At 32.1% G+C, this 25368-nt stretch overlaps 6 protein-coding genes across 21 annotated transcripts in view; 3 read left to right on the top strand and 3 right to left on the bottom strand.

Moving 5' to 3' along the window:
• The window catches only part of LOC141527951 (protein Wnt-2), a 35701-nt gene extending 26669 nt beyond the window's left edge, over positions 1–9032 (bottom strand). The window contains exon 1 of the mRNA XM_074243732.1: positions 8992–9032. The gene's annotated coding sequence lies outside the window, so the exon portion shown is untranslated. The remainder of the gene's footprint in view (positions 1–8991) is intronic.
• LOC141527955 (regulator of microtubule dynamics protein 1) overlaps positions 1–9839 on the top strand; it is a 43502-nt gene extending 33663 nt beyond the window's left edge. The window contains exon 7 of the transcript XR_012479270.1: positions 9702–9839. The gene's annotated coding sequence lies outside the window, so the exon portion shown is untranslated. The remainder of the gene's footprint in view (positions 1–9701) is intronic.
• On the bottom strand, positions 9337–12494 carry LOC141527949 (uncharacterized). Its single transcript, XM_074243724.1, has 6 exons — positions 12297–12494; positions 11749–12123; positions 11188–11687; positions 10912–11108; positions 10008–10071; positions 9337–9892 (listed from the first exon to the last, which is right to left on the bottom strand). The coding sequence occupies exons 1-6, from the start codon at positions 12395–12397 to the stop codon at positions 9714–9716; spliced, it is 1416 nt and encodes a 471-aa protein (XP_074099825.1). The 5' UTR covers positions 12398–12494; the 3' UTR covers positions 9337–9713.
• Positions 12495–12647: 153 nt separating this feature from the next.
• Prosalpha5 (proteasome alpha5 subunit) lies at positions 12648–14458 on the top strand. 2 transcript variants are annotated; one of them, XM_074243756.1, is made up of 4 exons: positions 12648–12757; positions 12900–13460; positions 13889–14035; positions 14248–14458. In XM_074243756.1, exons 2-4 carry the CDS (start codon positions 12900–12902, stop codon positions 14380–14382), a joined length of 843 nt encoding a protein of 280 aa, XP_074099857.1. In that variant the 5' UTR covers positions 12648–12757; the 3' UTR covers positions 14383–14458. The 2 variants fall into 2 exon arrangements, with proteins under 2 accessions (XP_074099857.1, XP_074099858.1); XM_074243757.1 differs by lacking the exon at positions 14248–14458 and having other exon boundaries at positions 12650–12757; positions 13889–14170.
• A 2461-nt stretch (positions 14459–16919) lies between these two features.
• Positions 16920–18393, bottom strand: Vajk4. The gene is made up of 2 exons (XM_074243733.1): positions 18256–18393; positions 16920–18171 (listed from the first exon to the last, which is right to left on the bottom strand). The coding sequence occupies exons 1-2, from the start codon at positions 18259–18261 to the stop codon at positions 17068–17070; spliced, it is 1110 nt and encodes a 369-aa protein (XP_074099834.1). The 5' UTR covers positions 18262–18393; the 3' UTR covers positions 16920–17067.
• Poxn (paired box pox-neuro) overlaps positions 18251–25368 on the top strand; it is a 29682-nt gene continuing 22564 nt past the window's right edge. For 6 of the 15 annotated variants that reach the window (XM_074243734.1, XM_074243745.1, XM_074243746.1 and 3 more), the window contains exons 1-6: positions 18252–18391; positions 19714–19868; positions 19957–20015; positions 21841–22580; positions 22642–22863; positions 23773–24040. The gene's annotated coding sequence lies outside the window, so the exon portion shown is untranslated. Of the gene's footprint in view, positions 18392–19713; positions 19869–19956; positions 20020–21034; positions 21120–21840; positions 22581–22641; positions 22864–23772; positions 24041–25368 lie in introns of those variants that run through there. The other 9 variants (XM_074243738.1, XM_074243739.1, XM_074243736.1 and 6 more) reach the window with 9 other exon arrangements.

Genomic DNA, 25368 nt, shown 5'->3' on the forward strand with positions numbered 1-25368 from the left:
GAAATAAAAAAAAGATACAAGGCCAAATGTGGAAAATAGAAAATTAAAAAAGTAAACAGTGACGGAATTTAAAAAGGTTTGATTGAGGAAGTCTTTATTTATATTTTTGAAAAATCAAACAAATTCCGGTTTTGTGTAAAGAAATCATGTGGATACTAGATAAATAAAATAAAAATAAAAGAGAAAGAAGGATGATATGACAGTCAGTGGGTCATCGGTCGGTTTATATAATTCAAAAAACCTGAGTTGTTACATTTATTTTCCCAGGATTGTGATTCGCGGTAAATAAATGCAATGACGGGAACAAATGGCGGCCCCGGGGTGTCTAATAAATAAAATGATAATAATAAATAAATTAATAAACGAATGAGAACGGGAATGAATGAATGATAAGAGAAGAAAAAACCCTGTTATTTATGTGGCTATAAAGCACAAAGCCTGAACGTTTAAGATTGAAATACAAACCTTCGCTTGTGTCTGTACTATTGATATCCCAACATCCAGGAGGAATACTTTTTACCGACGAGCATCCACCCGCGAATGAATCATCCTCGATGATAGCGATCGAATTCGACCGACCGTAGTATCAGTCATCAGCCCGTGGGTGATTATACTAACTGGAGTACCAGATAAATTATTTACTTTTACTTTGATTTTATATGTTGAAAATAACAATAAAAATTTTACTTGATTGAAGGATCGATCTTAGATCCTTCAAGTATTAAGTTTGTGAATTTTGCCTTTTTCTCTCTGTTTTTTAACTTAGGATTTTTTTATTGCTACCGTGGTCAAAAATACTTTTATTATAGATCATTTTTTTCGTTAAAATGTCTACTTTGAGGTCCAGCCATTGATTTTCGTAAAAAAAAATTTTTTACACCGAAAAAATCCTGAAATAAGAAAGATACTTCGGAAAAATCAAAATTTCGGTAAAAAAATGAAGTTTTTTAAATTTAATGATTTTTTTCAAATTGTTCCCGTGATCAAAAATACTTTTATTATAGCTCATTTTATTTGTTGAAATGTCTACTTTAAGGTCCAGCCATTGATTTTTATCAAAAAAAGTTTCTTCCCTGAAAAAATCCCAAAATACTAAAGTTACTTAAAAAAAAATTGCATATTTTTGCAAAAATAGTGTTTTTAAAATTCAATAATGATTTTTTTAGGGTTTCCGTTATCAAAAATCTTTTTGTTATAGCTCATTTTGTTCGTCAAGATGTCTACTTTAAGGTCCATTCATTGATTAAAGAAAAAAAAAATTTTGTTCATAAAAAAAAATCTCAAAAAAACACCCACCTCTCCCTGAAACAATTTTCAAACCATCCAGAAACCTTGATATCACTCAAATTAACTCATCAAACTCCTTCGTACCTCCTATCTGGCAGCTTAGCTTATCATCCAATCTAAAAAATATCCATCTAGTTCCTCGAAACACGGAAAACCTATTACTACAACCGGCAAACCGTTAGCCGAAATCGAAATTCAAATATGTCTGTCTCATACGTCTCTATAATATTGAATAGCAACCCCGTCATTAGCTTATAATTAAATTATAGAGCAGCCATATGGTGCATATGCTCGATCTTTTCATCCATTGACATCCGAGCATAATAATTACCAAAATTAATAATAAATTCAGTGAAATGCGATACCCTTTTTTTTTTTTTTTTTTTTTTTTTTTTTCTTTTTTTCTTTTTACTCCTTACAAAATTTACCGGCAATAAATAACCAGTCCAACATATCTCGATTTAAATGCCGATAATTTATTATTACCAGAGTTTTAAAATAATGACGAGTATAAAGAGATATAGAGCTAACTGGGATTATTTTATTTTATTTACACTCTGGTTATTCATGTCGATATTGTTAACTCGGTTCATTTAAATGGACGTACAGCGTACAAGTTAAAAGTTAAGAGAATTAACGTCGTTTAATACAACCATCCAACAAAGCGAGATATATTTAATATATACTTATATTATACATATATGTGGAACTTGAAACTCAAACTGGTGCTGTGATGTATGTATACGCTCGTATGTACTCCATTTCCCCCTGCCTCCGCCCCCTATCGTCGATTTTTTATTCCAATTGCGGGAACAAATAACAGGAATCGTGTCTCGTTGCGCAGGATCGCCAAATGCCGTAGTATACAACTCTATATTTATTTATTTATTATTTACACATAACATTCATTTTTATATGCCTTTTAAGCCAACTTTTAATTCATCATTTATTTTCGTTCTGACGGTTTTAAAGTTTGTATCAAGAACGCCGATGTGTGGATGTGTGATGTCAAACACAAAAGATACCTCCGGTTGATGCTGATTAAAAACTATATTTCCAACCTTTTGATTACCGGATGATTGCGCAATCATTTTTATGATTCTGACTCATCTGATATTATATCGTTAATTTATTTAGCTTCCAGGAATTTGTGGATGGCAAGTTTTCTTTGTTTTGGTGAGGTTTTATAATTGAAAAAGGGTAAAAAATTTTAGTCAGGTGCGAAATTAGAGTTTTGAATTAAAATTTTTTTTTGTTATCGTGGTTTAAAATAAAGTTGTTATAGGTCATTTTGATCGTCAGAATGTTTACTTTAAGGTACATTCATTGATTTTAATGAAAAAATTTTATTTATTAAAAAAATCCCAAAAAAAGAGAGTAAGGTTAAAAAAAATAGCGAATTTTCGGAAAAATTGACTTTTTTAATTTTCAATTATTATTTTTTTTTTTTTTAATGATTGCGTAGTTCGAAATAAAGTTTTTATAGGTCATTTTGTTCGTCAAGATGTCTACTTTAAGGTCCATTCATTGATTTAGTCAAAAAAAATTTTTTTTCCTAAAAAAAAATCCTAAAAAACAAAAGTTGTTTATTAAAAATTGACTAATAGAGTCTTAAACCTGATAGTAGTTATTAATCGTGAGTTATTTTGTCCCGGGTAAGTTATCAGCGGCACGTCGAATCCGAAGAAAAATGTGTGTATTTAAAGTAATAAAATAAAAAGCAAACAGCTCAGAGATAAAAGTAAAGGATAAAACAAATGAAACTTGTGTACATGACAACTAAAAACCAAAAACTTGAGAGTAAAAAGTAAAAAGTAAAAAGTACAGAAATACTCTATTATGGTGTTCCTTCCTGTTTAACTCTAAACTGTTTTTTCGTTTTTTCTCATGTTTTTATTAGCAGTTTGTATTACTGGCAGATGTTTCCCACTTACAATGGAGCATTCTACAAGGGCTACTAGCCTGTTACAGCCTAATACGGTATTGTTGCTTCGGCTCAAGATACAAAAGATTCGGGTAATCTCTCGGCTCTCTAACTCTCTTCTCTTTTATTTTCTTTCCTCTTTATGTCATCATCTAGAAATGAAGACCCTCTCGAGTATCTCCGGACCAGACAAATAAACTGTGTCCAACTCGCGAATCTGGCTCTCCGATTTCTTCAACAATCATCATAATTATTTTTATCAATCTAAAAATTTTTCTTTCATCATAAACAAAATTGTTGGTACATTGAAACATTTTATGGACGGTATTAAGGAAAATTTAAAGAGTTTAAATATTGCTACAACAATCACGGATCTCAGTCTAACATTTTTACAGCCCAGAGGTTCATAAAGCTCTGTAATTGGCTGACGTATAAATAACGCAATCATAAAGCTAATAACGTCCCATTAAACATTAAACCGGGTGTGTGCGGGATAATCGTAACTCGGAAATTCACGGTGGGCTGTAAGCACTCATCCTCCATCCACCATCCACCCGAGTAAGACATGATGAAACAACTAAAAAAGGTTGAGGTTGAAGGTGACGGTCAGCAAAGAATTTTATTAATAATAAAAACTCCAAATATTTATTGTTTGCTTTAACTGTTTTTGAAGTAATGTCATGGATAACCTGGTTTTATGGGATTTTTTTGGAGAGGAAAATTTTTTTCACTAAAATCAATTACTGGACCTTCAAGTAGACTCTTTAACGAGTAAAATGAACTATAATAAGTTCAGTTTTGACTTCCGGAACAATTTGAAAAAACATATTTAAAATTTGAAAGTGTCAATTTTAATGAAATTTAGAATTTTTTTAGAGTTATTTTCGTTTTTTAAGATTTTTTTTATGAGGAAAATTTTTTTCACTAAAATCAATAACTGGACCTTCAAGTAGACTCTTTAACGAGTAAATTGAGCTATAATAAGTTCAGTTTTGACCACCGGAATAATTTGAAAAAAAATATTGAAAATTAAAAAATGTGATTTTCAATGAAATTTTAAATTCTTAAAAAGTTACTTTTGTTTTTTGGGATTTTTTCAATGAAAAAAATTTTTTTCATACAAATCAATGACTGTAGCTTAAAGTAGATACTTGAACGAAAATAATGAGCTATATAAAGTCAAGTTTCAACCATGAGAACGTTTTAAAAATTTTTAAAATAAAAATCATTTTAAAAAAATGATCAAAATTAACTTTGCTTAAATTTTCACCTTTTTGAAAAAATAAAAAGAATGTCCTGAAGGGATTCAAATGGCGCCTACATATCCTGTTTGAGTTTTAACCGGTGAGATCTCAACTTATTGCTAACTGATTGCTCTATTGGGATGGGAAGAGATATATGTATCTGCATAACTTAGTAGAGTCCGATTAAAGATGCGAAGAGTGATTGGCCGGTATCTTATCTGCGTGGGATGGCTCTGTTTAATAGGAAGAAAGAGTTTGAGTAGTTAAACTGGACCGCCCATTATTTGTTGTCATTAAATAACAATATTCAGGGTGATTTCATTTGCCGATTCTCGGTATTTTTCTTTCAAGCCAATGATGATGGTGATGATGATGATGATGATGATGATGATGATGATGATGATGATGATGACACAGTACAGAGGTCTGCTGCCGTATTAGAGAACGGCTAATTTCCATCCTTCTACATTAGCCGGATTATTTTGTTTATATGTGTGCGAGCAATCTTAAGAGGATAAGCCGCAAAGGCGAAACAATTTTAAAGGAGCGAACGAAACAGAATCCTTTAGCTGTAGATGGACTCAAGGAACTCTTAAAGTGCCGCGGTCTTTCGATAATTAGAGGGCGGCTATTGTTACCTTCTCCTGAAAGACCATAGGCCAGCGAGAGAGGAGAAGGGGCCTTCTAAAGTGGAAAAAGAGATTATGAGAAGTATCAAGGGACGATGGATACCATACTGCTGATGCTGATGCTCCTGCTCCAGTCCCACTCAAATACTACTAACGCAAAAAATACATAATCATCATAAACAATAAAAATATCTGGCATTACCCTTTTACAGGTCCACCCAGTGGATACTATTCACCAAAAAATTTATTGACCAAAGTTATATTGCTGCTTTTTGTTATTCTGAGTTTTCTGTTCCAACTGGGTGGGTTTGTTCATAAATAATGGGTGTGGTAGTGATTACACTTTTGCTTCAGCCGCTCAAATATTTTGATAACCTATATTTTATATTATTTTGTAAGATATATTTATTTATGTTTTATGATTTGTGTTTTAGTTTTGGGAATTTGGATTTTTTTCAGGTTTTCTAAGGTAAAAAATTAATTTATTATAGATCATTTTATTCCTTGTAATGTCTACTTTAAGGTCCAGCCATTGATTTGCTTGAAAAAAATTTTTTTTATTGAAAAAATCCTAAAATAAGAAAGTTATTTTGGAAAAAACGAAAATTTCGGCAAAAAATGATGTTTTTAAAATTCAATAATTTTTTTCAAATTTTTCCCGCAATCAAATATACTTTTATTATAAGTCATTTTGTTTGTTAAAATGTCTTCTTTGAGGTCCAGCCATTGATTTGCTTGAAAAAAATTTTTTTTATTGAAAAAATCCTAAAATAAGAAAGTTACTTCGGAAAAAACGAAAATTTTGGCAAAAAATATGGTTTTTAAAATTCAATAATTTTGTTTTCATTGTTCCCGTAATCAAAAATACTTTTGTTATAGGTCATTTTGTTCGTTGAAATGTCTTCTTTAAGGTACAGTCATTGATTTTAGTAAAAAAAATTTTTTTACACCGAAAAAATCCTGAAATAAGAAAGATACTTCGGAAAAAGCAAAATTTCGGTAAAAAAATAAAGTTTTTAAACTTTAATAATTTTTAATTGTTCCCGTGATCAAAAATACTTTTTTTATATGTCATTCTGTTCGTTAAAATTCCTGCTTTACGATTCATTCATTGGCTTTATCAAAAAAAAAATTTATTCATTAAATAAATCCCGAAAAACAAAAATAATTTTTCGGTAAACTGACTGCAGTGATTAATAATCAGTAACTTATTGGTAAATTAACCAAATTTTTTAATAAATTTTTGTTTCGAAATCAATTAAAATTCTTTTAACTTAATTATTGTCATAAACGAAGCAAATTAAGATTGGCTGTAAATAAAAGCATAAAGGAATAAAAAAAACTCACCCGAAAAATAGCCGGCGAATGATCACCGTGACACTCATTTTTTTCATCACATTCTCTATCTTCCTCATTTACATACCCATGTATCACAATTAAATGAATCATTAGTAAATAGAGACTTAAATAATGTAAAATATTTGTAATCTTTCAGCAGTGAGACTGAACCGAAATCGGTTTACCGGTTCTCAGTAACCGAAATAAACTTTATTTGAAATTGATTAATTCCTACGGTTTTATTCAAATGAAACGTTAAATTTTAATAAAACACGGATGATAATTGCCCCAGGTATAAGCTCGCTCTGATAACAGGTTTCTCCTTTAAGTAAAACTGAGCGCCTGCGCAAGTTACCGGGTTTCGAGGTCGTAAAGATAATGCCCACCATCGCTTCTTACTAATAATTTAATACACCGTGTAATCTAGATTTGCCGGCTCAAATAATTATTTTTTGTCAGCAAACCCCGAACTCTTCTTCCTTCTCTTTCTAACTCGGGAATTAACAAACTCGATGGATTATGAATTATTCATACACATCTTCGGTAAGTACTAACAAGATCGCGGTTTCATTTTTTAAAAATCCAATTAAAACTGTCTTTTCTCACATCAATTGCTCTCTTCTTCAAATTTTACCTCTTTTTCACTTTTAATCTTTCCAGCTTCCTGGAATCCAAATCCTAATTTTTTTAGCTTATTTTGTTCGTTAAAATGTCTACATTAAGATTTTATCATTGTTTTTATTCAAAAAAATTTATTTCATTGAAAAAATCCGAAAAATTCTAAAAAAAGGTCATTTTTTTTTACCGAAATTTTGATTTTTTCGAAGTATCTTTCTTATTTCAGGATTTTTTCGGTGTAAAAAATTTTTTTTACTAAAATCAATGACTGTACCTTAAAGAAGACATTTCAATGAACAAAATGACCTATAACAAAAGTATTTTTGATTATGGGAACAATGAAAACAAAATTATTGAATTTTAATAACCATATTTTTTGCCGAAATTTTCGTTTTTTCCGAAGTAACTTTCGTATTTTAGGATTTTTTTAACAAACAAAATTTTTTTCAAGCAAATCAATGGGTGGACCTCAAAGAAGACATTTTAACGAACAAAATGATCTACAATAAAGGTATTTTTGATAACGGGAACAATTAAAAAAAAAAATAATTGAATCATGAATTCCTGAAATTTGTAAATTTATCGGTAAATATCCGGAAGATTGATGTCAGGTAATCACCGTGCCGGAGACATCTTGCAGCGAATGAGGATCAGACGTTAATTGATCGATGTAATTACGAATTAAGAACGCAAAGTATTAATTATCAATAACACGTTGTCTAAAAAAAAGAAAACTGTTCATTGGAAAAAATTAGAGGAGTTAAATGATCGGAGTTATACTGGAATTAATAATGGTAAAATGAGGTCCAGGGCCGGTACCTAATAAGTCTTGGATTACATAGATGTACTTGTATATTCTCAATACGAATGTTGTCTTGGTACGCGCCTACGCTTTAAACGTGTCTCAAAGCGCCGCCTGGTAATATATTTCCAATGGCATCAACCAGCCAGCACATGGATTGTGGTATCGCCCAGGTATGGTATGAGTAAGAGCATATCGAGTTATTAAAATCCTTTTTAACCGGGATATTCACATTGTACTCCATAATCCATACTTACATACTTCGTGGTCCATAGTCCTCATGTCATGTACAATCTCCTCCATTGATATCATTAGCATTCACGTAACATGGACCTTCCCTTTCTTACGCCGAATCTTCTTCTGCTTTCTTTTCTTCCTCAGAAATTCGACCGATAAATACGTTCATGCTAATGACTCGATAATTACAAGTTTACTTTATTTATTTGTACATACGAACAACAGATCAATTATTGTTCAATATTTCATTTCTCAACAAACAAAGTGTCGAATTTTACAAGAATTTCTGTGATTTGGGGAGTTTGAGTTTTGAATTAGGATTTTTTTATTGTTACGGTGGTCCAAAATAAAGTCATGATAGTTCATTTTGTTCGTTAGAATATCTACTTTAAGGTCTAGCCATTGATTTGTTAAAAAAAATTTTTTTTTGTTAAGAAAATCCTAAAATAAGAAAGTTAGGTTCGAAAAATAGCGAATTTTGGCAAAAAATTACTTTTTTAATTTTCAATAATTTTTTTTTAATTGTTCCCGTGAGCAAAATTAATTTTATCATAGGTCATTTTATTTGTTGAAATGTTTACTTTAAGGTCCAACCATTGAATTGAACGAAAAAAATTTTTTTCTTAGTAAAAATCCTAAAAAACCAAAGTTATTCCAAAAAAAAAAAAAAAAAAACCGCGAATTTCGGCAAAATTCACTTTTATAATTTTTAAATTGGTCTCCGCTATCAAAAATAACTTCATTATAGCTCATTTTATTCGTTGAAATGTCTTCTGTAAGGTGAAACCATCAATTTTACTAAAAAAAAATTCCTTCACCCAATAGATCCCAAAAAACCAAAGTAACTTTTAGAAAACCGTATTTTTCGGTATAAATAACCGCAGTTATTTATTCCCGGTGATTTTTTCTTACCTTGTAGCTTCAAATCTTTCTTTTCCATCCCCCGCAAGATGTCACTGCTTCATAAATCACCCGACATCAATTTTTGTCTATCAGTTTTGCCATATGTAAATCAATTGTTTGCTAATTAATAAATTATAGAAGACAATTACACTCCATAAAATAAATATATTAATTAATCCATAACCTAAAGCATTAAATCTTGAATCAAAAATAATAAAGTTTTATCCTCGATTGGCATGCTCCATTGAGCGAAGGCTTAATAGTTTTATCCGTCTGTCTACGGTCGATTAATCTGTGAGTTACAGGTAGAGTATATTATTATACCCCGTAAAATATACACCGTAATTTACTCGATAACATATTAACATATATGTTTATTATATATTCTATATAATAATAGCAAAAATAGTAAACAATTATCTGAAAGGTAACCTATTACTTATCGAATTAAAATCTCCAGTAATTCATTATTGCTTATGAACATTGAATTTGGCGATTTATATTACATTATATTATAATTTATAATTATCGATTAAGCTATCTACTGAACATAACCGCAATTGAATTCTTAAACACAACTCTAAAGGCAGGCCGTAAATTAGCGACTCTGTCTATGCAATCACGCGTAAAGATTCAAGCCCAAGTGCCTGATAACAATTTATTCCTTTTTTTCCTGTTAGTTCATTTTTACCGATAAATTAACATCGAGATTATTCCAGGTTATAAATAAATTAATCCGGCAACGGAACGATTCCGATGGGATTCACATCTTGATTGAGAGTTATTCCCATCTCCCGAATAACCTCTGTATCGATGAATCGAATCTTCTGGGAGTTTCTGATTAATTCTTGGTTCGCTGGATTATTCTTCAGGAGATTCCTGATCGCCAGGATGCACCACTGCATTATTACTGGATATTGTGGTCAAGGAAATAAATTAATAAATAAATACATTCTTAGGGAACTTTTGAATAATCATTGATCAGCGATTGTATAGAATAATAATTAACGATTCGAAAAGGATACGTGGATTCCGAGCGTCGATGTTGCAGCAGTCTAAAATCAGCGACATTCCGTCGAGTTCTTGCACCTAGAAACATTTTTTTGTTTGGTTAGTAACTGGGAAGCGCGGCCGCGGCGCCACTTGCTGGGAAGCTTTTTTACCGATAGGTATTTTAATTTTTAATCATTTTTTTTTTATTATTCCAGTGGCCAAAAGTAGATAAATTATAGATCATTTTGTTCGTTGAAATATGTACCTTGAGGTACAGCCATTGATTTTATAGAAAAAAATTTTGTTCATTAAAAAAATCCCAAAAAACATAAGTTAGATTTGAAAAATAGCGAATTTTGGGAACAAGTTACTTTTTTAATTTTCAATGATTTTTTTATAAATGTTTTCGTTGTTGAAAATGAAGTTATTATAGATCATTTTGTTCGTTGAAATGTGTACTTTAAGGTACAACCATTGATTTTATTAAAAAAAATTTTATTCATTGAAAAAATCCTAAAAAAAGAAAGTTAGGTTCGAAAAATAGCGAATTTTGGGAAAAAGTTACTTTTTTAATTTTCAATAATTTTTTTTGATTATTCCTATGGTTGAAAATGAAGTTACTATAGGTCATTTTGTTCGTTGAAATGTGTCCTTTAAGGTACATTCATTGATTTTAATGAAAAAAATTTTTTACATTGAAAAAATCCGAAGAAACAAAAGAAGCTTTCAAAAATGTGATATTTTGGCAAATCTAGTGTTTTTAATTTTGATTAATTTTTTTTCAATTGTTGCCGTGGTAAAAAATTAACTTATTATAGATCATTTTGTTCGTTAGAATATCTATTTTAAGGAACAGTAATTGATTTTAATAAAAAAAATTTTTTTCATTGAAAAAATTCCAAAAAACCAAAATTACTTTTAAAAATTTCTACTTACTTTATCTTGGTTAGCTCGATTCTTGTAAACATCATTAGCAATGAACCTTACAAGAGAACTCTTGAACCCAAAAGCAACATGGCTTTCAATAGACTCTCTGTCAGAATTTTTACCAGGCGCTACTTGGGCGAGTTTTTGCAGCGGAGTAAAATTATTTGACGATGATTTCCCTGCCATGTGGATTGCCTTTAGAAGAACTAAAAACAATTTAAAAATACAAAAATTTGTAACAACTAATTTAAAAAAAAAAAAAAAAAAAAAAAAAAAAATGCTTACAAACAACATTGATCAGCAAACTAGCATCCCGCTTGACAATCTCCAATTTACAACTCAGCGTCGCCAAAATATCCAACAGAATAATAACCTCCGCAGGTTCCTTCATCTGTTCTTTAACATACGACTCCTCAGTCTTCAAGATCAAGTTGCTTCTTTCTTTAAACCGCTTTATCAAGAACAAAACCGTGTCCTTGGGAAGAAAACAATCTTCTAGGTTCTCAAACTCATTGTTGACCAACTTGCAAACAAGCTCCAAGAAATATAACCTGGAATCAAGACTCAAGTCCTCGTAGCTTCTCACCAAGGCGCCTTTTTTAAGAAGAACCATCAGCGAGTCTCTAGCAGCCTTGAAGCCGCATTCATCAGCCTCGAGCAATCGTTCAGTGATCTTCACCAAGTTCTGATCATGAAAATGCCTGTACCAGGTATTCATGATGTTATGAGTCAAGCAGCAGGCTCTGATTACTATTCCATCCTCTTTGCAATCCATCAGCAGCTTCCTGAAATTCCACGTTTCATTATTAACTATAATTGTTCATTAAAATTAATTTAAAAAATTACCCCAGGAGATTAATAGCTTTCTCACGGCAGGACTCATCAACCAAATTGTCATAATTATAAGCAAGCATGTTGCACAGGAATGACAGAGATTCTTTGATGACATCTGCTTCGTCAGGTCTCTCCAAGATGCCTGTTAAGTTGTCAATTGCCCATTTTGTCACTTCGTCAAATGGGAAGCATGAAGTTGGGTAGTCAGGGTCGAATCCTTCTGAGGAAATTGAAGAGTAATTTTTTTTGTAAGGCTTGTGATGATACTGGGCGTCTCTTAAGCAAGCTAGCTTGAAAGATTTTAAAATTATCACTTTAATTGGACTTGGAACGTCTTTTTTGGACAAACAGGCGCCGAGTTTTGCGAGAATTCTTCGATTTTTTTTTCTGAAACAATTTTAATAATTTTTTTAATGAATAAATAATTCAAAAAAATTTTTAATTTAATAATTAAAGAGTTTTCATTATTTATTTGAATAAAAAAAATTGGAAATTATTAAATGTTACTCAAATCTATGAAAAATAAAAAAAAATGGGTGTAAAAAAAGATAAATATTTACCCATTTTGTTCTTCAGGAAAGTTTTTAATATTAAAAACATTATAAAACTCTTCCCAAGTACAATTTTTGTCAATACAATTTAATTTCTCTAACAATTCCATTGTTTGTTTACGTTTTTCTACGTGAAATCACCAACTCAACCTTTAAAACTATCAAAACTCAGTAAAAGCGGGTTTCTAACTTACTGGCGGTAGTAAATTGAGGTATTTCCTTAAATTTAGTCGCGCAGTCGCTAGAAACTTGCGCGGAAAATTTAAACGAGCCAATAAGAAATTTTAAATTTAATATATTCAAATCGACAAGTGGCGCCGCGGGTTTAGTTTTCATGAAGCTTCATTCTGCTACTCATTTGGTTATTATATATTACACTTTCTGCTTGCTTATTGAATGACTGGCGTTTGTCATAAAAAACAATTGTTATATTTCTGTAATTACGCGTTTTAAAACTAAAACAATTCAAGGTAATATTACAATTTAATTATAAATAAATAGTTGATAAAAAAATTGATAATAACTTTTAATTTTTAAGTTTTAAAATTTGTAAAAAATAATTTGACAATTTTCTAACCTAAAAAAAAATTAATTAAAAATATTAATTTTCAGATGTTCCTGACAAGGTCGGAGTATGATCGTGGAGTAAACACCTTCTCTCCAGAAGGTCGGCTGTTCCAAGTAGAGTACGCGATCGAGGCTATCAAGCTTGGCTCGACAGTGATTGGAATTTCGACGTCCGAAGGCGTAGTGCTGGCGGCGGAGCGCCGGATCACTTCCCCGCTGATGGAGCCGACGACTATTGAGAAGATCGTCGAGGTGGACAAGCACATCGGGTGCGCGGGCTCCGGATTGATGGCCGACTCCAGGACCATGATTGACCGCGCGCGTGCTGAGTGCCAGAACCACTGGTTCATCTACAACGAGAAGATGACTGTTGAATCGGTCGCTCAGGCTGTTTCTAACCTGGCCATTCAGTTTGGCGACAGTGATGACGACGGCAGTGCCATGTCCAGGCCTTTTGGAGTTGCTATTTTGTTTGCTGGGATTGATGAAAAAGGCCCGCAGCTGTTTCACATGGATCCTTCTGGGACTTTTGTTCAGTTTGATGCTAAGGCTATTGGATCTGGAAGCGAAGGCGCTCAGCAGTCTCTTCAAGAAGTTTTTCATAAGGTAATTTTTTTTTATTTAAAACATTTTTTTTTAATGTTCTTAGATGACATTAAATTTAGCTGTCACTTTTTAATTGTTTTAATTTTTTTTTAACAAACAAATTATAGAAAAAAATAAATTATTAAAAAAATTTAGTTGTAGAAATTTTAATAAATTAAAAATGGGATTTTTTTTAAATAATTTTTTTGGTAAAGAAAATTAAAAAATTGTCAAGTGACAGCTCACTTTAATGTCATTATTTTCAGCAATAATAATAATAATAATAATAATAATAATAATAATAATAATAATAATAATAAAATTTTATTTCATATATTTTATTATAATTTAATATTATTATTATTATTATTATTATTTTTTTTTTATAATAAATTGTAATTGTTACTCTTATATTTTTTAAATTAATAATTCTGATTAATTTTTTTCAGTCAATGACATTGAAAGAAGCAATAAAAGCAACTCTAACAATCCTAAAACAAGTAATGGAAGAAAAACTTAATGAAACAAACGTAGAGTTGATGACAATGACACCAGAGACAAAGTTCCACATGTTTTCAAAAGCCGAGCTCCAGGAGGTGATTAAGGACATTGCTTAATAATAAAACGTAAACTAAGGCAGCAAGGAGCACCGTCAGTGAAAGTGCTTCAAGCTAATTAATTTTCATATTCATATATTATTTGCATTGATATAAAAATAATTAAAAAACCTACATCAAGATTTGTTATTAAGTTAACACAAAAAAATTACCTTCCTGGTAGTTAACTTCCTCTCTTATTATTTCCCTAGATATTAGAAAGCTTCGAAACATCGTCACCCAGACGATCAAGACGACGAAGCAGCAGCAGGTCAAGCAGGTCTCGACCCGGGAGCGCATCTTCACCTACACCGCCACCTTCCACTTTCCTGCAAGCCAGCTACTGAGCTCTTCACGTAAATCCTGTTATTTCCTTTTTTCTTTTTATTTCAAATGCATGAATAAAGTCCTTCTTATCCTCTCTTATGTTTTCATTTTTATTTTCGCTGATATCTCAAGAACTATTGGTCGTAGACCTTTAAAACAAAAATGAAAATTAAGGGAAATTGTCTAAGCTTTAAGAAAATTCTTTCTTATATTTTTTATCTTAATTAGTTTATAAGTTATGGTTAAAAATTTAATTTTTTATTTTTAATTATTAATTTTTTATACGTAATTGATCCTAAAAAGAAGTTTTCTCTACAAAAGTTGTAGCTTGAAGCTTTCTTTACATTATAAATTTTTAAAAGTGACTCCAGTGCCACCTGAAACGCAATTTTAAGACCAAGATGGCCGCCACTTGACAAACAGCTGATTTATCACCAGTTTTAGCAGAAATTTGTCAATAATAATTAAAAGGCTGAAAATTAATCTCTGAAATTTTGCAGAGATATTTTTTAAAGTGTCTGGAAGCTAAAAAAAAAAAAAAGTATAAAATTAATTTACAAATTTTTAAAATGAAAATTTAATATTTATAAATTTGAGTAAAGTCTTAGTATGATTTTTAACTGATTAATTTTTCTTTCAGAGGTTTAGCTCGCTTAATAAAAAGCTAAAAATAAAACAAAAGTATAAAAGCATTAGGGTGGTGATGGTATAGATGGTGAGAGGTGACGGACTGGTTCGCTTTCCATTACCGAGGTTTAACTTGTGAATTGGTCATATCCGAAATCAATAATTAATTTGGATGGAGAGTCGGGTGTCGGAAAAGCGAGTCGAGTCGGGTGAGTCAGAATGGCTTCCAGTGCTGGAGCTGCGATGTCCCGATAACGACACGTCCCTTTTTATCCCGTCCCCAACCTACTTCTCCTCTGCCGGTAGATTATTGGATATTATTCCATTTCAACTAAACCGTTCAATCCTGGTGCGATTCGCCTGGATTCCCGTGCTCTGGTGAAGAGTTCTGCAAAAGAGGAGAAGGAGGAGGAGGGTGGCTCTTTTATAGAGATTTAATCGTCGAATTGACGATGGATTTTTGATACAAGATTTCCAACGGAGAAGAAAGCTACCCCGAGACAAGGGGAAGAACTCTCGATTGTAATTAACGACGCTGAGTGGCTGGGATAGTCCCGTTCGAGTGGAGGATCCCCGGGGACTCGACCCGTCCTATCAGAACTCGACACTCGCGTTCAAGTTTCGCTACGATAATTGCCTTCGCTTCACAGTCAAGCCGATAGTGAAGGAGGGAAACGCTACTCTACCGTGAACAATTATATTTTTTTTTTTTTTTTTTTTTTTTTTTTTTTATTTAATTATCGTATTTTTCAAAATTATTATTGATTATTTTTAATTAAGTTCCAGAATCCATAATTTTGAAAATAAAGATACAATTTTTCCGATCCATAAAACTAATAAATTTATAATTTACATTTTAGATAAAAAAAAAAAAAAAAAAAATAAACCAGTATTTCAAGACTTAACACCAAGGAAAGTGAAACTCGTTACCCTTTTCCATGACGTAACAGCCTATTAGCCGACAAATAATGAATTGCACATATGCAGCAACATCCTCAATATAAAAATCCGCCATCTCATGGCTCATGTAATCGCTGGCCCGACGGCCATCTTGCAAACAAGGAAATTACCGTTTCAGGACTTGCTTCCTGATTGCCACAGAAAACCGGAAGCATATATGAGAACTGATTTTTATGAGAACATATATACTAGAGTGGCATGACAAGAATTGTCAAACCTCTCCACTCAACTTTCACATTGCAAATATTTATAACGTTTACTGACGAAAGCTGCCGTAAATAATAAACTGCTCTTATAAAATCAATATCCGGAAATTTAAATTGCTATTAATAATAAATAGTAAACAATAATAATTTTTATTCCGATTAATATATAAACAAAGTATAATTAACCATGTGTTGAAGATAAGAGGTTCCTTTCACTGGTGATATCTGGGATTATCATAGATCATAGATCTACACGCTTACATCTTGCCAATTAACAATTACTATTTACAGATTGTATCTCAGATCTAAGATTCACGATCTACAATTTTATTCACGCTCTGACTGTTTAATTTCAGTGTGTAAGAATAGTGAAAGCATTACATTATGACCATACTTTCCAATATTAACCCTTTTACTTATAACATATATTTTTATTTTTCAGATTAATTTATAATTTTACTCCTTAAAGTTACCGCCAAGAAAAACAACAATATTTAAATTAAAAAAAGCCATTTTTATAATTTAAAATTCACAAAATCCCGCCAACGCCACCTGCAACGCAACTAAAAAATCAAAATGGCCGCCTGAAAACAAACAGCTGATTCTTCACCAGTTTTAACTAAATTTAGTCAATTAAAATTAAACGGCTGAAAATAAATCTCTGAAATTAAGAAGATTCCTTAATTAAATTGCCCTGAAGCTAAAAAAAAAAAAAAAAAAAAAAAAAAATTATCAATTTATTTGAAATAAAAATCTCTTTATTAATACAAAAATATAACCTCAGGTACCAAACTCGAACAATATAAATTTACACTTAACCTCGAGTTTCCTTAAATCACAAACAAAATTAATAATCATTAATTTCATTAACTAACTCTCATTAAAATTACTTAATAATTAATTGCCCTAATTTCAGTGATAGCCTCCATACCCGCCATGACTTTCATGGCCGCCATCTTGGCCATAACCAGAGGAGGGTTCAAACCCGCCTTCGTGATGGTGCTCCTGTTCGTGATGTTGGTGTTCATGCTCATGAACAGTGTGGTGCTCATGTTGAACGTGCACGGGATACGGAACAGGAACCTTGACCGGATATGGAACCTCCTTCTCTACCGGAACAGGAACTTTTTTCTCGACAAAGTAAGGTTTATCAACCGGAACCTTCACCGGGTACGGAACAGGTTTCTCCACGTGAACCGGGTAAGGTTTGTGAACGGTGTACGGCTGCGGAACAGGAACCTTGACGGGGTACGGAACATGCTTCTCAACGTGAACAGGGTAAGGCTTGTCCACAGGAACCTTGACCTCGTAGGGCACCGGCTTGTCAACAGGAACCGGGTAGGGTTTCTCGACAGTCACTGGGTAAGGCTTGGGAACATGAACCGGGTAGGGCCGATCCACAGGAACCTTTACTTCGTACGGAACATGTTTCTCGACAGTGTACGGCGCAGGAACCGGCACTTTAACCTTAACTGGGTACGGTACGTGCTTCTCAACAGTGTAAGGCTGCGGAACAGGAACCTTTACGTGCACCGGAACGTGCTTCTCAACGGTGTACGGCTGCGGAACGTAGACCTTGACTTCGTACGGCTTGTCAACTGGAACTTTAACTTCGTACGGAATCTTCTTCTCGACGGTGTACGGCTGCGGAACGTGGACTGGAACCTTTACGAAGACCTTAACCGGGTACGGAACGTGCTTCTCTACGGTGTAAGGCTGCGGAACGCCAACCTTGACTTCGTACGGAACGTGTTTCTCCAGTACGTATGGAACGTGCTTAGTTACTTCGTATGGAACCGGAATTTTCTTCTCTACGGTGATAGTTTTGACATGTTCCTCGTGCGGATGGTCCCAGCTGCCGCCGTAACTTCCCAAATCCCCGTAACTGCTATGGAGGCCGCGCTTTTCCGTTTTTTTCTCTACCTGGGCGTTCTGTGAATCCGACGTTGGGGAATCTTCCACGGATTTTTTATCTTCGGCTAATGCCACGGCCAAAATGGCCACCAAGATCAGAACCTGAATAATTTTTTTTAAATATATTATAAATATATTCATTAAAATACGTATTAATTTTAATATTGATTTTTTTCAGGAACTTACCTTCATTTTGCGGCTGTGTACTACCGTGGCGCTTAACCACGACTGAACCGCTTCCTTTTGTAGGCGCTGGTTTATATACGCCGGCTAGCACTTTCCCTGGACGGGATGTTTGTTGTGTTTCTATTAAGTGGTATGGGTATGTACGGAGTACGAGTTTGCTTTTATTTTTGTTTCGATTGTAGAGATAGATATGTAGAGTGATTTCGCAATGAGAATAATTGGAGCAAATGGGCAATGTCATTTTGAGTTTGATTGTTGGTTGTTTGTTTGTTTTGTTGGGTGGTTTGGTATGGCGGAATAACGAAAGTTGGATTAGAAATTTGTATGGAAGTGTTGCTTGTGGGAAAATTTTTAATAGTGATAATTAGTGACGGGGTAATGTGACAATGATGTAAGGTATGATTTAGAGAGGGAGATTAGTGGCGTAATTTGAGGAAATTTTTTGGTTAAGAAATTGCCAGTTTTACAGGCTTCGAGTGGGGAAAATTTAGGTTGTATAAGGTCATTTTATTCGTTGAAATGTCTACTTTAAGGTAGAGTGATTGATTATTCTCCTAAAAATTTTTTTCATTGAAAAAATCCCAAAAAATTGAGAAAAATACGATTTTGTGTCAAAATTAAGTTTTCTAATTTTCATTCTTTTATTTTTCTACTTTCTAGGCATAAAAATTCAACTTGTTATAGGTCATTTTATTCGTAAAGAAGTCTACTTTAAGGTCCAATCATTGCTTTTTTTAAAAAAAATTTTACTCATTGAAAAAATTCTAAAAAACGAAAGTTACTTTCAGAAAAATTGAAATTACATAAAAAAATGACGTTTTTAAAATTCAATAATTTTTTTTTAAAAGTTCTTGCGGTCTAAAATACTCTTATGATACGTCATTTTGTTCGTTGAAATGTTTATTTTGAGGTACAACCATTGATTTTTCTAAAAAAAATTTTATTCTTTGAAAAAATCATAAAAAATCAAAAAAACTCAAGAAAACTACGATATTGAGCAAAAATTAAGTATTCTAAATTTCAATCTCTCATTTTTATATTTTCCAGTCATGAAAATTCAACTTATTATAGCTCATTCTGTTTGTTGAAATGTCTTCTTTAAGGCACATTCATTGATTTTCCTGAAAAAAATTTTTTTCATCAAAAAAATCACGAAAACTGAATTGGCAATTTAATTTTTTATTATTAAATTAATAATAAAAAAAAAAAAAATAAAAATATAATGGGGCGTAAGAATTTTTTATATCTTATAACTATAAAAGTAAATAATTAAATTACCTAAAAAAAAGATAATGATTAGAGTATGGATATTGTATAATTAGTCATGACAAATGGTGTATAAAAAATAATCGAAAGTCACGGTAAAATTAGTAAATCTAGTATAACCAGTTTAAAAATTGGCAATCAAGCTCGTGAATAAATTTTAAAAAAATTAATTGACTCGAGACAAAACTTTAGCCCGTCGTTGCTGGCGAGCCCCGGAAATATTGTGTACCGTGGAAATAATGGCCCTGTCGTAATAGATTAACCATAGATGTATCCTCTATTATACTACTCTATAAACTACACACACGTTAATCGAGGATTTAGTTGCCGATGCTTGGATGGTTCAGGTGAGAGCTACTTTTACAAGTTCTATGTACCGACGCTCTACACTGCATAACTGAGACATTAATCATTTTTTTCTTCCTCCTTTTTCAGACCCAAACACTATCATCAGCTGGGAACTTTATTCTTTAACTACAAAAACAGTCAGACACGTAAGTCAGTATATTTTAATTAATTCATTACTTCACCAAAAAAATTTGCTAATTTTCGAGGTTTATTTTTCTTTTTTGGGATTTTTTTTTGTGTTTAAAATTTTTTTTAGATAAATTAATGGTTCTATCTTAAAGAAGACATTTCAATTAACAAAATAAGCTATAATAAGTCGAGTTTTTATTACCAGAAAGTAGAAAAATAAAAGATTGAAAATTAGAAAATTTAATTTTTGCACAATATCGTAGTTTTCTTGAATTTTTTTGATTTTTTAGGATTTTTTCTATGAATAAAATTTTTTTTAGAAAAATCAATGGTTGTACCTTAAAGTAGACTTCTTAACGAACAAAAAATGACCTATAGAAAATTAATATTTACTCTCAGCAACTCGTCTTAGCTCAAAAAGAATTCCTAAAAAAATCAGCGCGCAAGAATATTTCCTAGATCAATCGTTTTAACGCACCAACTCTTAACTCTGTAATAGTCATATTGATGTCCACGTGATACCGTTTATGTTGCATGTGAGCAGGCCATTTTTGTGGATCTAGATAGCGGCACTTTTGAGTGATTAATCGCAGCACTATCCTTCGTCCCAGGCGTCATATCCACGTAAAATTGCCAACTCCGCAAAACAATGAGACAAAATAAAAATTCGGAAAAAAAATTTATATTTTAATTAAAATTTTCATTATTATTATTTTATGTACAAAAAAGGACGACAATAATTATATCATTTAATTGGGTGTGGATTGAAGGTATTTAAAACTGAAAATCGCGGATCGGAATATGCGTGCCAGTGTAATTGAAAACTTTTACATTGCGTACTGAGCGCGAGTCGCCGAGCCGTGAATCCAAAGGTTTCTATACAAGTATGAGTAAGTGCAATATAATATAATATAATATAATGTCTATCTCGGAATACGGTACCTCTTACTTGTAATGTAAGTTGTGAGTTGTAAAAAATAAGCCGTTTACGTTGCTTGTTTTATTGTATTTATTTTCAGGAGCTGAATGAATGAATGAATTTACTTATTTGAGCGTCAAGCTCGTGAATTATGATTATGATCGAGGAAAATAGGCGGCCGATATCCGGAAATATTGACGAGGTAATATAAATCGCGGAGGATATATTATATTAATGGAAAGCCGGGCACCAAGAGTGAAACGGATAGGAGTGGATGCTTTTATTGAGCATGTGAAAGTAAATTCGAGTTAACTGATTATTTTATTTTGAATATCATTGCGTTTTTTGCAGAGGCTGATAAATTAATTATGTTTTCATAACCACCTTAAATTAACTGTTAAGTGCTTCCGGAGCTGTCTCATGAGTACTGTCGCTTCTTTTTTTTTGATTGAGTTACATAATCAATTTATTTTTTGTTATGAATTTTAGCGATTGAAAACTTTCGATTTTTTTAATGTTTTTAAAATTCAATCATTTTTTTCAAACAGTTCTCGTGGTTCAAAATAAATTTTTATAGCTCATTTTATTCGTTGAAATGTTTTCTTTAAGGCCCTACCATTGGTTTATTTCAAAAAAATTTTTTTGATAAAAAAAAAAAAACTCAAAAAACAAAAGCTACATCTCAAAATTTCTAAATTTCAATAAAAATGATGTTTTTAAAATTCAATAATTTTTTTCAAACTCTTCCCGTGGCCGAAAGTACTTTTGTTATAGCTCATTTTATTCGTTGAAATGTCTACTTTAAGACCCTACCATTGGTTTTTCTTAAAAAAATTTTTTTCTTAAAAAAAAAATCTTAAAAATCCTTCTCTCTCAACAGAATCATCCATATTCCAAGCAAAACTTTCAATCTTTTTTTCTAGAGTCGCTTCCAAAGAACTTCTTACTCAATTAACCGGAAAACCAAACCAGAAACCCAGTAAAAAAGTTAATTGGTTAATTGAAAAACACATAAGGACATAGTATGCAGCCAGGAGGACGTGTAGTCGATAATTGGGTATCGGATCGGATACTACCAGCCCGGCGTCGGGAGTATACTTAACCGAGCAGAGTGCCTACATTGAATCGAACATGAACATAATCGCGACACCTTGTCATATATCAGAGAACGTGTATTACCTTCACCTCAGATTACATGAGTGCGGAACTTGATAATTATTATCTTTAACAAATAATATAACAAACGCGTACACCGCATTGATTCCTCATGAGCACATATGAATTAAAAAATCCGATTATTTTTTCTTTTTTTTATTCTTGCCGGTTTTTGTTGGGCGTCAACAACAATTGCGGTTAGAAGATCGAGATTTTCGAGAAGATTAGGTGAAGATATTTTCAAACGGTCAATGGGTACTTGCTTGCTGAGAATAATAAGAAAGAAGTTGGGTAATAATAATATTGAAAAAGAAGTCACGAACCCCGATGGAAGGCACGCGCCTTTCTTTTCTTCGAGATTTAGGGATTAGACCGAAGATCGTTGGTGAAACTATTTGCGAGAGCCTCCAAGCTGTTTGCAGGTGCAAGTCAGGCTACCAGGAAGACTAAAAAAAAGAGGATGGACAAAGAATATAGGGACAAATTACCTGTTCTTAACACTCTTCAGGTAATCGGTATTAGTATTGCCTTTATCGGTACGTGCTGAAGAGAGATCTCTGATACTGCAGGTGCCGGGTTTTCCGTTTTCAGTTGTCACTATTATGTGGGATAGAACCCTGCCATCGGAAGTTTGATGTTGGGAAAATGGGTGACGTAGCGAAATTACCAGTCAGGGAGTTGCTCAATTTAATAGACGGCTTTCAGTGACTATTAGTGGTGTGTAATCATAGATGAGTTTTTGAGAACTGGAATTATGGTTGGAGATCCTCCGGAGATAAACGCTTTTATTGGTGAGTGTTTTTAGTTTATTTGATTATTTTTTACGGTGCTAAAATTACGTAATGTTAAAAAACTTGAAAAATTCATTTTTGCTAAAATTTTTATTTTTAAACTTGGACTTTTTTAGATTTCTCGGTATTAAAATTCAATTTGTTATAGCTCATTCTGTTCGTTAAAGTGTCTACTTTAAGGTACATTGATTGATTTTTCTAAAAAAAAATTTATTTCATTAAAAAAATCGTAAAAAATCAAAGAAAATTAAAAAAACTCCGATAATAGGCAAAAATTAACTTCTTAAATCTTAAACGTTTAATTTTTTTAACTTCATGATATCAAAATTCAATTTGCTGTAGGTCATTTTGTCCATTAAAATGCCTTCTTTGAATTACACCCATTAATTTCCCCGAAAAAAAATTTTATTCCCAAAAAAAATCCGAAAAAACGCACGTGAAAAAAATATTTTGCATAACCCTTTAGCTTACCCAATTACCTCAATAAAAAATACAAAGCAATAATTTTCTAAAACCCAGAAAAGATAATTAGGACGAAATAGGCCTGTAATAGCCCCGCCGTCTACTTGAACAAAATATTAATCGTAAATCAGTAAAAAACCAATAAACCTTTTTATTACTGCATCAAAACCTCTTGCATTGGAACTGCGAGCTCCTCGGGCTCGAGCATGTTCCCTATAATCCTTGATCAGCTAATGTCCTTAATAGCTACGAGGTTGATCGTTAATAACAGTCTGATATGATATTAGAGTCGAGGACGATCCACGAGAAAGTTTGAGTGTCGCGTGGCGGGCACACGACGTAATTTGCTGTCGCATCTGCCTAACCGTTTTCTAACCCATTATCAGCCACCCGTAAGCTAATGTCCAGAGTAAAACAAGAACTAACCGCTTTATTCTGTGCTTTCAGATCAAGATTCATCCAGTAGAATCCCTCGGCCTTGGAGCCCTTTTTTGCCACATTGTAGTAATGGGTTAGACGCACAACATGAATTCAAAATGATATCAGCTCACGGCGACGCATTATTTCATACTTCAAATGTTACTTCCCAAGTCTACTGACGTTACGGCGGCTAACATTCCAAATTACAAGCGTAGGCCGATATCTCGGCTGTTCGATGCAGGATTTACTATGTAATTTTCGAAGATTTCTTCGCTAAATCCTTTAGAACTTACAGGTTAGTTCACATAGCTTTATTAGACTTTGAAAAAAATTTTATCAATGATAAAAATCGTAAAAAATGTAAAAAAAAAACTTGAGAAAATTACGATTTTCTACGAAAATTGAGATTTCGATATTGAAACTTGAACTTTATTAGATTTCTCGCTATTAAAATTCAACTTGTTATAGCTCATTTTGTTCATTGAAATGTCTACTTTGAGGTATGTTAATTGATTTTTATGAAAAAAATTTTATTCATTGAAAAAATCTTAAAAAATCAAAAAAAGTTAAAAAAAAAAAAAAAAACTGTGATATTAGGCAAAAATCAATTTTTCTAATTTTCAACTTTTTTTTTTTTCTAACTTCCGGCTATCAAAATTCAATTTATTATAAATCATTTTGTTCGTTGAAATGTCTACTTTAAGCTACGTTCATTGGTTTTTCTAAAAAAAATTTATTTCATTGGAAAAATCCTAAAAAATCAAGGGAACTTCAGAAAACTGCCATAATAGGCAAAAATCAATTTTTCTAATTTTCAACTTTTTATTTATCTAACTTCCGGTTATCAAAATTAAGTTCATTATATCTCATTTTGTTCGTTAAAATGTCTACTTTAAGATACGTTCATTGGTTTTTCTAAAAAAAATTTATTTCATTGAAAAAATCCTGAAAAATCATAGAAAGTTAAAAAAACTGTTATAATAGCCGAAACTTCATGTTTTTACTTTCTTTTTTTAGGATTTTTTGTATAAAAAAATTTTTTTTCATTAAAATCAATAGCTCTATCAGAAACTTTATATTCTAACGAGTAAAATGAGCTATAATAAAAGTATATTCGCCAACGGGAACAATAAAAAAAAAAAAAAAAAAACATGATTAAAATTCGCAAGACTGAATTTAAAAGTTTTCATGAATCCGTGGAGTTTTTTTGATATTTTCTAAATGATATAAGTAACAAGCGTGTGCCAATGTCTCGGCTTTTGGGTCCATGTAATTTTGTACAATTTCGCTGGCAAATCCTCGACAACAACGAATTCCTCGTGAAGGTTCGTGATGGAATCGTTCGGGCTTAAATCCTGAGTAGCAACGCAACCACAGCAGGTAATTTTGTTACGGTATGTCCTTCGCTCGAAATCTTTTCGCTAATGAACTAATGATTGTTCGTGCAAGGGCCAAAATAACCTAAGAGTCAGCGTCTCAAAAGCCAAAACGTTTACGCATGACGTGCGCCCCCACGATTAAACTAGAGTCCGCGAGGACGATTCTTCATTTGGAGAACTAGACACGCAAATTGGTCACGTAAATTATCCATCGCAATATAATAGGTTCCAATTCTAAATTCCA

This window comes from Cotesia typhae, unplaced genomic scaffold (assembly GCF_013202065.1).
Source record: "Cotesia typhae breed Kobodo isofemale line unplaced genomic scaffold, CoteBio_Ctyphae contig_413, whole genome shotgun sequence".
In the NCBI taxonomy this organism is placed as follows: domain Eukaryota; kingdom Metazoa; phylum Arthropoda; class Insecta; order Hymenoptera; family Braconidae; genus Cotesia; species Cotesia typhae.

Excerpts from the sequence above, each read along its gene's own strand:
- Prosalpha5 (XM_074243756.1), top strand. The coding sequence starts at position 12,900 with ATGTTCCTGACAAGGTCGGAGTATGATCGTGGAGTAAACACCTTCTCT. Across the intron at positions 13,461-13,888 it reads TTCAAGAAGTTTTTCATAAG|TCAATGACATTGAAAGAAGC; the intron begins GTAATTTTTTTT and ends AATTTTTTTCAG. Across the intron at positions 14,036-14,247 it reads CAAAAGCCGAGCTCCAGGAG|ATATTAGAAAGCTTCGAAAC; the intron begins GTGATTAAGGAC and ends TTATTTCCCTAG.
- LOC141527949 (XM_074243724.1), bottom strand. The coding sequence starts at position 12,397 with ATGGAATTGTTAGAGAAATTAAATTGTATTGACAAAAATTGTACTTGG. Across the intron at positions 10,072-10,911 it reads ATCGAGCTAACCAAGATAAA|GTGCAAGAACTCGACGGAAT; the intron begins GTAAGTAGAAAT and ends AAATGTTTCTAG. Across the intron at positions 9,893-10,007 it reads CATCGACGCTCGGAATCCAC|TAATAATGCAGTGGTGCATC; the intron begins GTATCCTTTTCG and ends CACAATATCCAG.